The sequence below is a fragment of the Anoplopoma fimbria genome, chromosome 6, assembly GCF_027596085.1.
Source record: "Anoplopoma fimbria isolate UVic2021 breed Golden Eagle Sablefish chromosome 6, Afim_UVic_2022, whole genome shotgun sequence".
In the NCBI taxonomy this organism is placed as follows: domain Eukaryota; kingdom Metazoa; phylum Chordata; class Actinopteri; order Perciformes; family Anoplopomatidae; genus Anoplopoma; species Anoplopoma fimbria.
Genome location: NC_072454.1, coordinates 1246388 through 1259409, shown reverse-complemented (window position 1 = coordinate 1259409; position 13022 = coordinate 1246388). Strand labels below are relative to the sequence as shown.

Sequence of the window (13022 nt, the reverse complement as noted above, 5' to 3'; positions counted from 1 at the left end):
CAGTCAGAGGATAAACCTGTTCACATTAAGACACTCCCTCCGCCTCACAGCAGGACGCCCAGGGTTTCATGTGAGCTTCTGGACTGTGAAGGGTGATAAAACAAACACACCCAGGAGGAGTGTTGTGCCTCAGGCGTCCACAGAGTGAAGACACAGCTCGCTGGGTTTGACTATCTTTAACCTTTGTGTTCAGCCTGCAGCGTCTCTTTATTCAGAATCTGTGATTGTCTTTTTGGCTGGAGACATTTCATTTCAACCACTTCAACTTCACAGGAACTTTAAAGCTGCATGAATTCATATTTAAAATGTGGAAGATTTGGTCGCAACCCCAAATTCACTGTTTTCATTTTTTGTCACTTTTTATATGCACAAACAAAATTCAGGCAGTTGTCATCCAGCATTCATAGCAATACCTGTGAAGAAGAATGCACTGCAATGTGTAGATATCCAGCAAATCAAATTGTATAGAATCCACATAATCATAAACCAAAGAACAAAAAAACAATCCTGCACCCAGGAGACCGCTGAGTCAACGTTGATTTATTGGAAAAGTAACTTTTGTTCTTCAGTAACTTCTGCAGTTATTTAAACTCAAACGATGCTCTTTTACTAAACCTCACTGAGTTTACTGTGAAGATGAAGGATTCATTTGAAAAGACAGTATAAATATAAAAAGCTAAAATTAACACATGTTGCTGGACTTTTGTAGGAAAATGCAAGGAGTTACATGTCATTAGAAATCATAAAAGCCGCTGTATAAGGATACGATAAAAAATCAACTTATGCTGCTTTTAAATTCCAGGCAAGATCCCAGATTTTCCAAACAACAAATCCGGCTGATTTCCAAGCAAATGTGTGTTGTGATGCATTAATGTGAACTGAATCTATAAACTATGTAGAACAGTGAAGAACAAAGGTGAGACAAATATCCACTGAGCTGTTTTTGATCACAGTGTTTCATGAAACAAAATCTAAACAATACAAACAAGTCTGTAGAGTTTAAAGAAGCCACTTCATCACCAGTCACAGGTGTTTGTGATGAAAGATGTGAACTACAGAATGTTCAACTAAACTTAAACTGAGAGAGAGGGGTCTCTGTGGGTCTCTCTCTGTTTCTGGGATGTTTAAACTAAAGTTACTCTCTTTTGATTTGACATATTTCAGTCGTCTAATGTTTGTTAATCACAGGACGAAATTGGAAACAACAGATTTTCTGGAGATAAAAATAAAACCTTTAAATAAGAGTTGAGATTTAAAGCAGTCAAACAAATGTGCCAAAGGACACGATTACGTCTTAAAATCAGAATAAGGTCTGTTAAATTCTTCTTTGTCCTTGTTTAAAGGAACTTAAATGTATAGAATTGAGAGTCAAATCTTATAATATAATTATATATAGTTATAATCTCTATTCTAAATATATAATGATAAACAGGTGAAAACGGCTTCTGGTGTCTGGGAATCTTTTCATGATGCAGAAAGGTAAAGCGATGTCTGAACAAACAGAAAAACACAACGTTTGAATTATCAATTTACTTATTTCACGTCAGAGATTCCAAAAAACACACCTGCAAAGTGAAATCATCTAAATATTTACATCCCAAGTTCTCTAAAAAATGGAAATATTAAATCATATGGGAAATGAGCCTTTCAGAAAACAAAACAAAAAACAGGTATACTTGAGTAAAAAAGACTTAATGAAGTATTTTAATTATTCCAGGTTTCAGGGTTTTTTTAATGGTACAAACCTCCAAAGATTTATTAAATGTAAAAACGTTATCTATGAAATACTTTAACGTTACTTTGATTTGTAGAAATGTTTATTACATCTTTAGAAATATTAGGTTTGGGGTCATGGGTCACTTTTTAGCTGGACGGTAAACTCATTAATGAATGAAGAACAAAGCAAGTAAATAATGTTATATATCTATTTTATATTATATATATTATGTTATATATTTAGAGTACTCTCATATTCATACAGAGACCAGTGTATAAATGTATGTGTATAAACCAGACTGTTTATGGTACAAACAATAACTTTGCTGCCGTATTTAAACCTAGATGACGTTATTTTGAAAACAAGCATTTTAAAAATTGCGGATAGAGCTGTCCAAATATTTTACAAATGTGCATCATTATGTTGTTCATCAGCATCCTTTTGAACGGTTTATTGTAATTAAATCACAGCTAAGTTTCTATATTCTTGGTTTGACATGCTGGATACGATTATTCACCTCAGCGTTTGCTTTTTCCCACATATTTGTGACTTCCACGACATGTACAAAGCAGTATCGGTGCTTATTCTGACCATGATGGATGAAGCGTTGTTGGTGTCCACATTGAGGTAAGACCCCTGTTCTCTTCGGTGCTTCTTGAGTGAAGCAAACAAACACAGGTGATGCCGCGTTCAAACTCTTGCGAGGTGAAAGTTCACTTTGCTTTTGAGTTATTTATAAAAGACTGTGTTATAAACTGTGAACAAACTGAAGGGTGTCAAGTTTGTCAGGGTGGGAGTCAAGTTGCATTCTGGGAAGTGTAGTCCCCAGTATCACTTTCGAAGCTTGACTCTGCTTTTTGCAGGGACTTAAATTCTGGATATTTTGGCCTCCGCTCCTTCAATTTTTACTTATATTTATTTAAATCTGTCTCCCACAAGTCGCCCATCATCATAGGAGTTAATGTGTCATTAAATGTAATTAATGAAACAGGCTTTACTTTAATTAAAAAGCAGATTCTCCCAAATCCCTTAAAATAGCATCTTTCTCAACTGATTTTTCTCACAATAGATGTGAATGAAATTTAATTTGTGGAGCTGACAGATTTAAAAACAAACGTTGTCTTTGTTACTGTGATTATTCTTTCGTAGAATAAGGTGTGAACAACTTTTATTGGTGCTCTACCTCAAACATAGTCTTAATGTGTGCTCTGTAGGAAGTACGACAATGTGGTTTTGTTTTGTCTTTATTTTGATGAACTGACCATTTAAGGCCTTTCTCTTCTCTGGTAAAAAAAATACAGTGCAAGTAAAGAAAAATGGACATATATCATAATGTAGTACCTGCTCCTATATCAGGAACCAGTTATTTACAGCCATTGTCCTATTCATTGTACTATATATTAAATAGTCCTTCATACATTTATTTCTGACAAATGTGAACTTGACCAGGCTCATTCTAACAAACTGATGCCTTTATGATTAAGAAGAGATTAAATTTAGGGGTAATAATATTCAGGCCTACCTCACTAACCAATCAACATTCATCAACATTCATTCAAATGAAATGTCTTCTTCTTGTGTTTGTGTTTTTAGATCATCTTCCATCGGAGAGCAGAGAAGATGGTGTGCAGGAAGTAGAGAAGAGTGGCTATAAAGGACATCACCTGAAAACACACAGAGAGATAAGAGCACAGGTGAGGGAATGTCACCTGCAGGTGTCAATGATTTTATGTCTCGGGCTTTTATTATGAAAGGTAACAATCACAAAAAACTGTTTACTTGTTAGTGTCTTATTGAGTGTGTGTGTGTGTGTGTGTGTGTGTGTGTGTGTGTGTGTGTGTGTGTGTGTGTGTGTGTGTGTGTGTGTGTGTGTGTGTGTGTGTGTGTGTGTGTGTGTGTGTTTGAATTACCACTGCAGCGATGTTCAGCCGGTAGATTTTGAGAGAGTCAAATTGGTTTAAAACCGGCTGGCTTATCCCCAAGTTCACCAAAGTCCCCAGTATAAGAGTGATGTAGGCCAGAGCCACCGACGCACTGAGGTAGAACACCACGGCCACGAAGTGATAGCCCACGTCCTGAAGACAGACACAGGGAGGAAGGGATGAAGGTTAGATTCTCTATTGTTATATTTCAAACAGTGTCAATACTGTGATTCCAGCAGCTTCCACCTCAGCAGCCCGGACATTAACAGTCAATTAAGGCTTCCAGAGAATCTTATTTGTCCTGGATTACATTTGCTTTGACGTATCACCAATAAGTTTTAAATAACTATCTGGATGTGTCGGATGGGTCAAAAAACTTCAGAAGGTTTCACCAGGTACTTTTGTTGTGTTTTTGTTTGTTTATATTTGAATTTCGTAGTCATTTAAAGCCAGACAATTATCTTTTTTGTTATTACTAAACCTAATGAAGCAGTTTTTATACCGTTTTGTGTTTCAAACTGTTCAAAACTGCAGGAATACTTATATCGTCCAAAACTTATAGCAGAGTGTAAACCTCAGTCTGACGAGTGTTTCTGGTCCTATGCACATTGCTCACAAAGGCAAAAAAATGCTTTTATTGATCCAATTTTCCTCATGCAAGATGGTTGATAACAAAGTATTTTATTCCCTAAAACGTGGACATTTATCTCGACACACTCCACCACTCATTGCACAACTTTATCCATGCAACACGGTCTGAAAACCGAGCAGCTCCACTAACCGCCACAAAGTTTATGTGAAGTGACAGCAGTCAATCTTAAAGCACGTTCATGTATTTCTTACAATAACAAATTATAAAAACATAATTCAAAGTCGAAACAGTGCAAATTGAATTTGGCTTTAGTAATACTTTTCCCTCAAATTTATATTAAGAATTCAGTTTGGTTGTATTGGAAACGTTGCATATGTTGGTGTAAAGTTGTCCATCCCTTTAAATCCTCCGTTAAACGCTAAATAAACGGTGGTGGGCGTGTCCTACCAGCGAGGGCCAGACGCTGCTCTGATTGGCTCCGCAGAGGAAGATGAAGAACCAGAGCGTCGTCATCACGAAGCAGAAGACGGACACGAACATCACCCAGCCCAGAGGGTTTTCTGGGGTGATGCCTGCCGACGCCACCAGGATCCACACCAGACCGCCGAACACCTGCAGGGTCACACAGGTGAGTCTCACATGATAATGTAGAATAACAATGATTAGATTATTGGATGTTTTTACTTTGTCAACATCATCATTTAAAGTTTTTCAACATGAATAACAGTGTTTCACCTTAAAACCTGCATTAACAAATGTTTTGGCCACTAGGTGGCGGCAGAAACAATTTTAACTTGTTAGTATAAAGCTGCTTAAGAAAAATTCCATCAGTTACAGATCAACATGATGATTCATCAGGAGTCTTTGTGTTTGTGCCACCTGATGAATGGAAGTCCAATATTCCCTCTCTTTTAGCTCTGTTTTTGGTCTCCACCACCAATTTCTGAGAGTAATATCCTGAGAGAGGCCACGCCCTAAATTATGATTAACTTCAACCCTTCATACAGTTATGAACGGAAGTATAAGCTAAAAATACCAAAACAATATTTTGAACGAGGGTGTGAACATGTTTATTTCTGCTGTAAAGTTGTTCATTTTAACATGGAGGTGTATGGAGATTAACTCACTTTTGAAGCCTCAAGTGGCCATTTGAGGAACTGCATATTCAACAATATTTTTTATTGTTACTAGAAGAATATTTTTATTATAGTTTTATTATATATAGTCGCCTTAAAGTGGTACTCCAGTAATCAGTAATTATTTCCCACGAGATGGGGACTTGCAAGAGACGGATTTGTTTTTTTAAAGTTGGATTCTTTATAATGCAATTCGACTTTACATTATAAATTTGTCGTCTCAATGCCCATTGACTTTTTTCCGATGTTAAGAAGCTCTTCCAGTGCTTCATGTGTAAACTTGGTGGCACCACTTCTGTTAACAGAAACCGTAACCGTGGTAACTTTTCGTAACTGTGGTTTCGTCTTTGCATCTTTCAGAATCAAAGCCGATGAAGGAAAATAAAACTTCTTTTTTTCATTTCGTTTTGTCTCTCAACTTTAACTCTGATGTTTATGAGATACATGGTCATTTAACTTTACAATCAAATGAACACATCGAATGTTTTCTAGACTAAACATTTGACCCTAAATAAAACGTATTTATTAAGGTTGCTAACATTAAATGTCTTAGTTTGAGCAGATATGAGAACATTTTAATACTAGTATTAGTCACATTTGTTCAGAGCATGTTCCGTCACAAACACAACGTTGCGGTCGCCCGTAAGGTCAGCTGGTTGAAACTCGCTGTTGGTTTTGGATGACGCATAACATGGAGAACCCTCCCCTGAATGTGCAGACGGAGTAGAAGTGTTTAGTGGACGGATTGGAACTGAGCCAAACATAATGTTGTCACTCTTTGGTGTTCTTTCAGTCTTTTCTTTCTCCTCCTTTGACAAACATTCTGCATGTTTGGCATTTAGACGGAGCTGTTTGTTTCCGTGATAAGAGTCACTCGTGTGTTGATTTTCATGACGCAAGACTTGTGTTGAGACGCTTGGATAAATTGTACATGTTCAGGTGGAAAAAGGTCCATTGTGTCCTCACTAACTAACGGCTTCACATCCCTACAGGTGTCTACACAGCTCCATCAATCAGCATTAAGCCCTCAGGTGTGCAGGAGCAGAGCCAAAACAAACGCTTGCAGGGAAACATTCGGATCCACACAAGTAGCTTTGCTTTCTAGAGAGGAGATTTACCACAACAGCCACTCAGGGAGGGAATGACACATGTAGAGAACGTTAAAAAAAAGCTTTCTGGGAGAAGAAAATCCAACACATGAAGTCTAGCAAACAAAAAAAAGACCCTCTCCACTTTTGGATAATGAGTGTTACATTAAGATCTCTTTATCTGACTTTATGGGGGACTTACGTAACATTTTAAAGGCTGGTTTGATGGTTAGTTATGTGGGATTCTTTAAGAGCAAAAACATAGACAGTCACACCTTTAATAACAGCCTGACTGTTAATCATAAGTAAACAGCTCATTCAGTGTCATTTTAGTTATTCAGTTCTGAAGTGAAACTACGATTAGAGTCAGATTCCCTGCACTCTTAAACTCTAGCTGTTATTGAAAATGAAATATGCAGTTTCTATTCTCAGTAAACAACCTCACAAACGAAGTGAACCCGGGTTCCACTCAGCTGTGTCAACACGCTGCGTTCAAAGTCAGGAGACTCTATTCATAATCCAGCTGATATCATCTTTTAACTAAATTAAATCTGACCACATGAAAAGAAAGTGACACACCTGGAATCAAACGATATCAGCAGCAGGTGGGTCAGACATGTTTCTCTACAAGGACGCAGTCAGTCAACCATGAACTCAAATGTTTAAGTAACGTTGAGGTTTTATAGCTGACGGATTTATTTCTTAAAACAAAGATGATGCATCATTATGAGAGACGAATTCTACATGTGTTATGGTTTAACTTTGGAAACTTTGCAGTAAGAATTCCAAGTGAAGTTCTGTGTTTTAAATAAAGTTTGTCCAAATGACATGAAGAGTAAAACTGTTGATTCATTGGTTTCTTTCTACATGATCTCTATTATGTTTAAAGTAAAGCTACAGATGACTCTTACTTTGAAATACGTATGTTTGAAGATGAGAAATTCACATTGGTCAAACCAAATTTGTTTTAAATCTCTTAAGATATATGAAGCTTTTCATAATGTGTATAAATGAAGACTATGTCAAAACAACCCGATGTTATATTCAAGATATTTTTTTAGCATTTTTTCAATCATTCTTTTTAAGTTTTTTTACCAAAACAATCTAACAAACAAAACTGTGGTAAAGTGGAGTTTAAAAAAGAAAATCCATCCGCTTTTTCATTGCTAGTTGTTGATACGAACAGCTTCTAACCCTACCAACGCAAATCTATATTCAATAACGTTAACTCATTGATGGTAATAACAGACATTCAGAGCAACCATTCACTCCAAACAGGACCTTCACCCAGTAGACCGCTGTCCATGTCCCGGCTGAAACCAATAACTTAACTTTGACTGTTGTTCCATGTTCACAACGTAGTTACTTTACGAGCGTAGACCAAACTTAAGTTACGTAACAGACATAGGCTTCTTATTTCAACCTAAATTACGATATTTTCCAAAACTTAATGAAGTAGTTTTGTTTTATAAATCCTAATTGATTAAATGAGGTCCTGAACAAGCGTCCGTATGTGACGATTTAGGAATGAACGTGTTGTAAAAAATCAATCAACCATCTGCAGGAGGTCAAATTGTTAATTAACCAGTTTAAATGGTAGTTTTATCAAACGGGACAATCGTAGATCTCCTCCTAATCGATCGTCTGGGATTTATAAATGCAGATTATTAATATGAAACAGATCTACAAATGTGTTATCAACAAATACTGAGTAAGCTTTATCTCTACCACTCCGTCTTATCTCTACCTGAGGAGCTTTACGCATTCAATTACATTCCAGGGGAGAGAGAATTGGAATGCAGCCATTAAATGAAAATCTATCTGTATCTCCGCCAGGTGGCTCTGAAGTGTTTGAGTCAGAATGACTCGAACACTTAATGCAATAAGTGCAGCACTTATCAATTCATAGATTCTGGTCTATTTTTCCCCCATAACACTTATTTTTTCAGACTAGTGGATAGAAACATTTATTTTTGTACTTTGTCTTTTTGCGTCCTAAATTCCCCAAAAGTTACCATTAGATAATACCTAATTTGCATATTTAAACATAACATTTCAGAAAACTTGTAATACATAAAATAATTATCTTGTCAGTAATCAGCTGGTGAAGTTTCATGTTGATATCTATTAGTTATTTTTTTTACCCTATTCACCTGTAGAGTCTTCAACATGTATGTAATTTAACTAAACATTTCTTTAAAGGACGTTTTCTCTAAATGAGTTTTTTCTCAGACTCTGATCCATAAATCTCCACTTCAGTAGCTCTTACATACACCAAACTTTACAGCTTCATTCCTCTCTATATTCTGAAGGTTAACACAGAGGGGTTTGTTCAGATATCATTCAGAGCCTGATTTATACAACATGGAAAAAATAATTTCTTTATGGCTGTGACAGTATTTTCTGATTTATGGAGTGATGCAAAGAGATATCCAAAATTCTCTCTTTTACTCTACGTCAACGAAATGAAACCAAAATGTTGAACCTTAATACAATATTCAATGTTCTGGAAATGTATGAAAATAAGTTCATACTTAATAAGATAATGCATCATTTTCATATTTAAACATCAAACTTGACTGACATCTTTTAGTTATTTTTTTAGTGTCTCCCATTAAATCAGCTGAACTCAACCAGTAGTCTTTATAGTAAGCACATTGTTTTCTTATATCTTCTGTATTTTGTTCTGAAACAAATCATCATTCAATTTTGTTTCCAGTAACAAAATACTCTGGACAGGAGCCAGTAAGAAGCTGCCCAACAGGTCCGTTATCTTCTCTGCCCTTCAGTTTTTATATTATATATGCATGATGGTTTAGCTTTACAGTGCCAGCTCTGATGAGAGTAGTAAACCTCACCGGTGCATTTCAGAAACCTGATCAGCAGGTTGTTTCATGAAAAGGAGAAAAAAAGAAAAAACCCAAAGGCAGAGTAAACGTTGATCTGATGGTTTAGAGTTACACCTCCGTCTGCTTTTCCATCTGTGTCACACAGATTGAATCTAGCTGCTTCTGATGGAGCATTTAAAGGAGCTTTAATATGTTTTATATTAAAACGTTGTCTCTTAATTGACCCAATTAGGAACGTTGAAGAAAGTCTTTGCTCCAAATTCAAATTCTGATAAACAAACATGATACCAGTCTGATTGGAGAACCGATTTTGTTGCATCACATCAAAGACAACGCTTTAGCTTCTTATTACGTTGTTTCAAATTGCAGACTAAAACATAAGTTCCCACAATGCAACAGTAAAGTCAGCTACGTTTCCAGGGAAATGTATTTTCTGGTTTTGTTTTTATTCAAAGTTCATGTAAGTCCACATGAGGAGGAGGTCCGGGAGACTTTCGCCCAGGAGACCGACGTTTGTGTCAGGTGTGAAACCGGGGAACGTTCACTTATTTAAATTTATGCTTGAGCTTAAATAAATTAACAAACAAAGTCATTTTAAGCCAAAACATGATGTTTTAACTAAACATAACCAACCGTTTTATTACCGTATTTGTTTTGTTACCAATTTAAAATATTGACTGAATCCAGGACAAAATATTTCAATGAGTGAGTGTGTCATCATAACGTTTTTTCTGGAAAAGTAATAGAGAATAACATTAGTTTTAAAGAAATGTACTTTTGTGGGCCACAGGGTTTCAAAGTAATACACACTTGATATATATATCTTTTTTATTATATAAATGCTCTGATCATGCAATTATTGGTGTTCATTATGAACACATATTAAAAAACAATGCATACATTTTAAAGAAGATGTCGACTACTCCCTGTTAAAAGTATAATAATAATAATAATAATATCTCATATCCCACACTTTGAGTGTGTCATCATAACGTTTTTTCTGCTTTTTGTTCACAAAACCTGTTCTGGTTGCTGTTTTTTCCCATTGCCGTGACAACCTGTGTTGATAATCACCTTCCAACTGTCAGTTTAGACCCGACCGGGTGCCAAGTTCTCTGAGTGACTCATTCTGTTAATAAGAAAAATGCTTTTTTCTGGCTTTTCTGGCTTTTGTGTGTGTGTGTGTGTGTGTGTGTGTGTGTGTGTGTGTGTGTGTGTGTGTGTGTGTGTGTGTGTGTGTGTGTGTGTGTGTGTGTGTGTGTGTGTGTGTGTGTGTGTGTGTGTGTGTGTGTGTGTGTGTGTGTGTGTGTGTGTGTGTGTGTGTGTGTGTGTGTGTGTGTGTGTGTGACAGATTCCTATCTTAGTGCAGCAGTGATGATGATGATGATGAGGAGGAGGCAGAAATAAGATCCTAACCCAAACGTTGCTGAGCAGAGTTAGTTAGCATTGACAGGCAGATTAAAGATGAAAGATTTAAATAAAGTCAAAGATGGAGAAAAAAGTAAAAAGTTTAAAAATAAGAACAAAAAGATATAAAGATGAAAAGAAACTCACAAATTCCGGGATGAAGAACACATCAGGAATGGAGGTGAAGATCCGTCCGCCTGTTGGCAGAACATCACTCGAGGGGGAGGAGGCCATAGTCCAGAGCGCTGTGTGTGTGTGTGTGTGTGTGTGTGTGTGTGTGTGTGTTCTCCTACAGAATGAGACGATAACTGATTTTAATCTGCTTTTAAAGGGCGTCTCCTCCTCCTCCTCTCCTCCTCCTCCTCCTCCTCCTCCTCCTCCTCCTCCTCCTCCTCTTCCTCCTCCTCTACTCCACCACCACATCCATTCCTCTGTTGGAAACTTCCAGTTGGACAGGTGCTTCTTTTTTGCTTTTGTTTGTGCATCAGGATGACTCTGCTTCTGTGTGTGTGTGTGTGTGTGTGTGTGTGTGTGTGTGTGTGTGTGTGTGTGTGTGTGTGTGTGTGTGTGTGTGTGTGTGTGTGTGTGTGTGTGTGTGTGTGTGTGTGTGTGTGTGTGTTGCACCCACTCGTTTACATGCACACAAAAAAAGTGATTGTGAGGCAACTAATGGAGGGTTCATGTGGGATGTAAAAGGAGCTATCGGGACTAGTTTTTTTATGTTCATTCTCCTTTAACGTTAGTTTCAGTATTCTCTCGGCAACAGTTTTTTATTTGATTCTATAGTTTTATTTGCATCAGCAGAGAAAGTTCAGTTGTATTTTGTTGATGAGTGGAGCAGAACACTGGAGCTCCTAATAGATTCACTCTGTCATCTAATGCTCATCGATGGCTAACGGGGTTAGCTAACGGCTGCAACAGAAAGAAATCTTGCACTTTAAAAATAATGAATTCCAATTGTCTTTTTTATGATTTCATTTTGAGTCTTTTACAGCATTTTAAAAACCTTTTAACTCCTTATCAGATCAATCTTTTAGATGTTGGAGTGCTTGTTCGTGAACCCACTGAGCTGCATTCACACAGTTAACTTCAAGGCTGAGGTAAATGGAGAGGAAGGGAGGAAGGTTTGGGTTTGAATGTTGATGGGAGAGCACAGACAGGAACACACGTGGAGATGAAATGGATGAGGAATGAAGGGAGCGGCTGTTACGCTGTAGTTTTCCATAAAATAACGTTCCAACACACAAACCCCTTCATCAACGCTCTGAATCTACATATCCAAAACAAAGATCATCCTCCTTCAGGGATGACGCTGAATGAGGATACGATGTGAGTCTCTGTGTCTTTTGTCTCCGATGTCAAACTGTGAACGCAGCACTACGGTCTCCAGGCTGAGGGATTAAAGCTGTGCAGAATAAACAAAAACCTTTTGTGTTCTGAAGGGCGACTTCCATATGAACGGGTCTGCTGGGTTGTTGCACAAGTTTTCATATTAACAGTAAGACATGTGACAGTTGGTTTTGAAATATGTGAGTCAGATATTAGAGATTACTGGAAACAAAAGTAGCTTTGAGCTCAAATCCCACATCAGAAATGCTTCATCCACTTTAACATCATGTTTAAACTCTGCATGTGTGTGTTTGGTTTCTGTCTCCTTCTTAAAAAAGAACCACAGACTTTCACTGTAGAGTCATCCAGTAAAAAGCAGCTTTTCTGTCGCTTTGTTCTGCAGACACACCTTGAGTCAACCCTCTATACGTTCAGGGAAGAGGGCTGAACCTCCTCTGTGGCTACGAAGCTAATGGTCAACGACAAGAAGAGGAAGAGGAAGAAGAAGAAGAAGAGGAAGAGGAAGAAGAAGAGGAAGAAGAAGAGTCTAATAGGAGGGACAGTTTGTTCTGATGACGTGATGAAGTTGTTACATTACAGTTTAAAACATTTAAACACTTGGAAACAAGAAGCAGAACTACATTTCTCTTATTTTGTTCGTTTACGTCTATTAATTCTATTTTATTTGAATAACCAGTTTGATGACCACACCTTGCCATAAAACCTCACGGGCCTTTATTAAATGTTTCTTCATTTAATGACTCAGCATTAAGTCATCTTCACAAATGAATTCTCGTCTCACGAGTTCTAAAGCTAACAAACCCCAGGACGTGTCTCTAGTAATGAACTACCGAATAAGTCAAATATTGCTCAAATATCAGCATTAAAGCTTAATTACAGAACTACTATCTTCATCTATTTTCTCAAAAACAAACGGACATATATAAATGTGGGATGTAATATCCGTAAAGCTGCACTGACA

At 37.1% G+C, this 13022-nt stretch overlaps 1 protein-coding gene across 1 annotated transcript; it reads right to left on the bottom strand.

Moving 5' to 3' along the window:
* Nucleotides 1-3293: 3293 nt before the first annotated feature.
* Nucleotides 3294-10945, bottom strand: LOC129092756 (myelin and lymphocyte protein-like). The gene is made up of 4 exons (XM_054600771.1): nucleotides 10859-10945; nucleotides 4679-4843; nucleotides 3628-3792; nucleotides 3294-3381 (listed from the first exon to the last, which is right to left on the bottom strand). The coding sequence occupies exons 1-4, from the start codon at nucleotides 10943-10945 to the stop codon at nucleotides 3307-3309; spliced, it is 492 nt and encodes a 163-aa protein (XP_054456746.1). The 3' UTR covers nucleotides 3294-3306.
* Nucleotides 10946-13022: the final 2077 nt, after the last annotated feature.

What these genes read in the sequence shown, in the direction of transcription:
- LOC129092756 (XM_054600771.1), bottom strand. Translation starts at nt 10,945, where the DNA reads ATGGCCTCCTCCCCCTCGAGTGATGTTCTGCCAACAGGCGGACGGATC. An exon ending in TGTTCTTCATCCCGGAATTT is followed by an intron (nt 4,844 to 10,858) that starts GTGAGTTTCTTT and finishes GTGACCCTGCAG; the next exon opens with GTGTTCGGCGGTCTGGTGTG. An exon ending in GCAGCGTCTGGCCCTCGCTG is followed by an intron (nt 3,793 to 4,678) that starts GTAGGACACGCC and finishes GTCTGTCTTCAG; the next exon opens with GACGTGGGCTATCACTTCGT.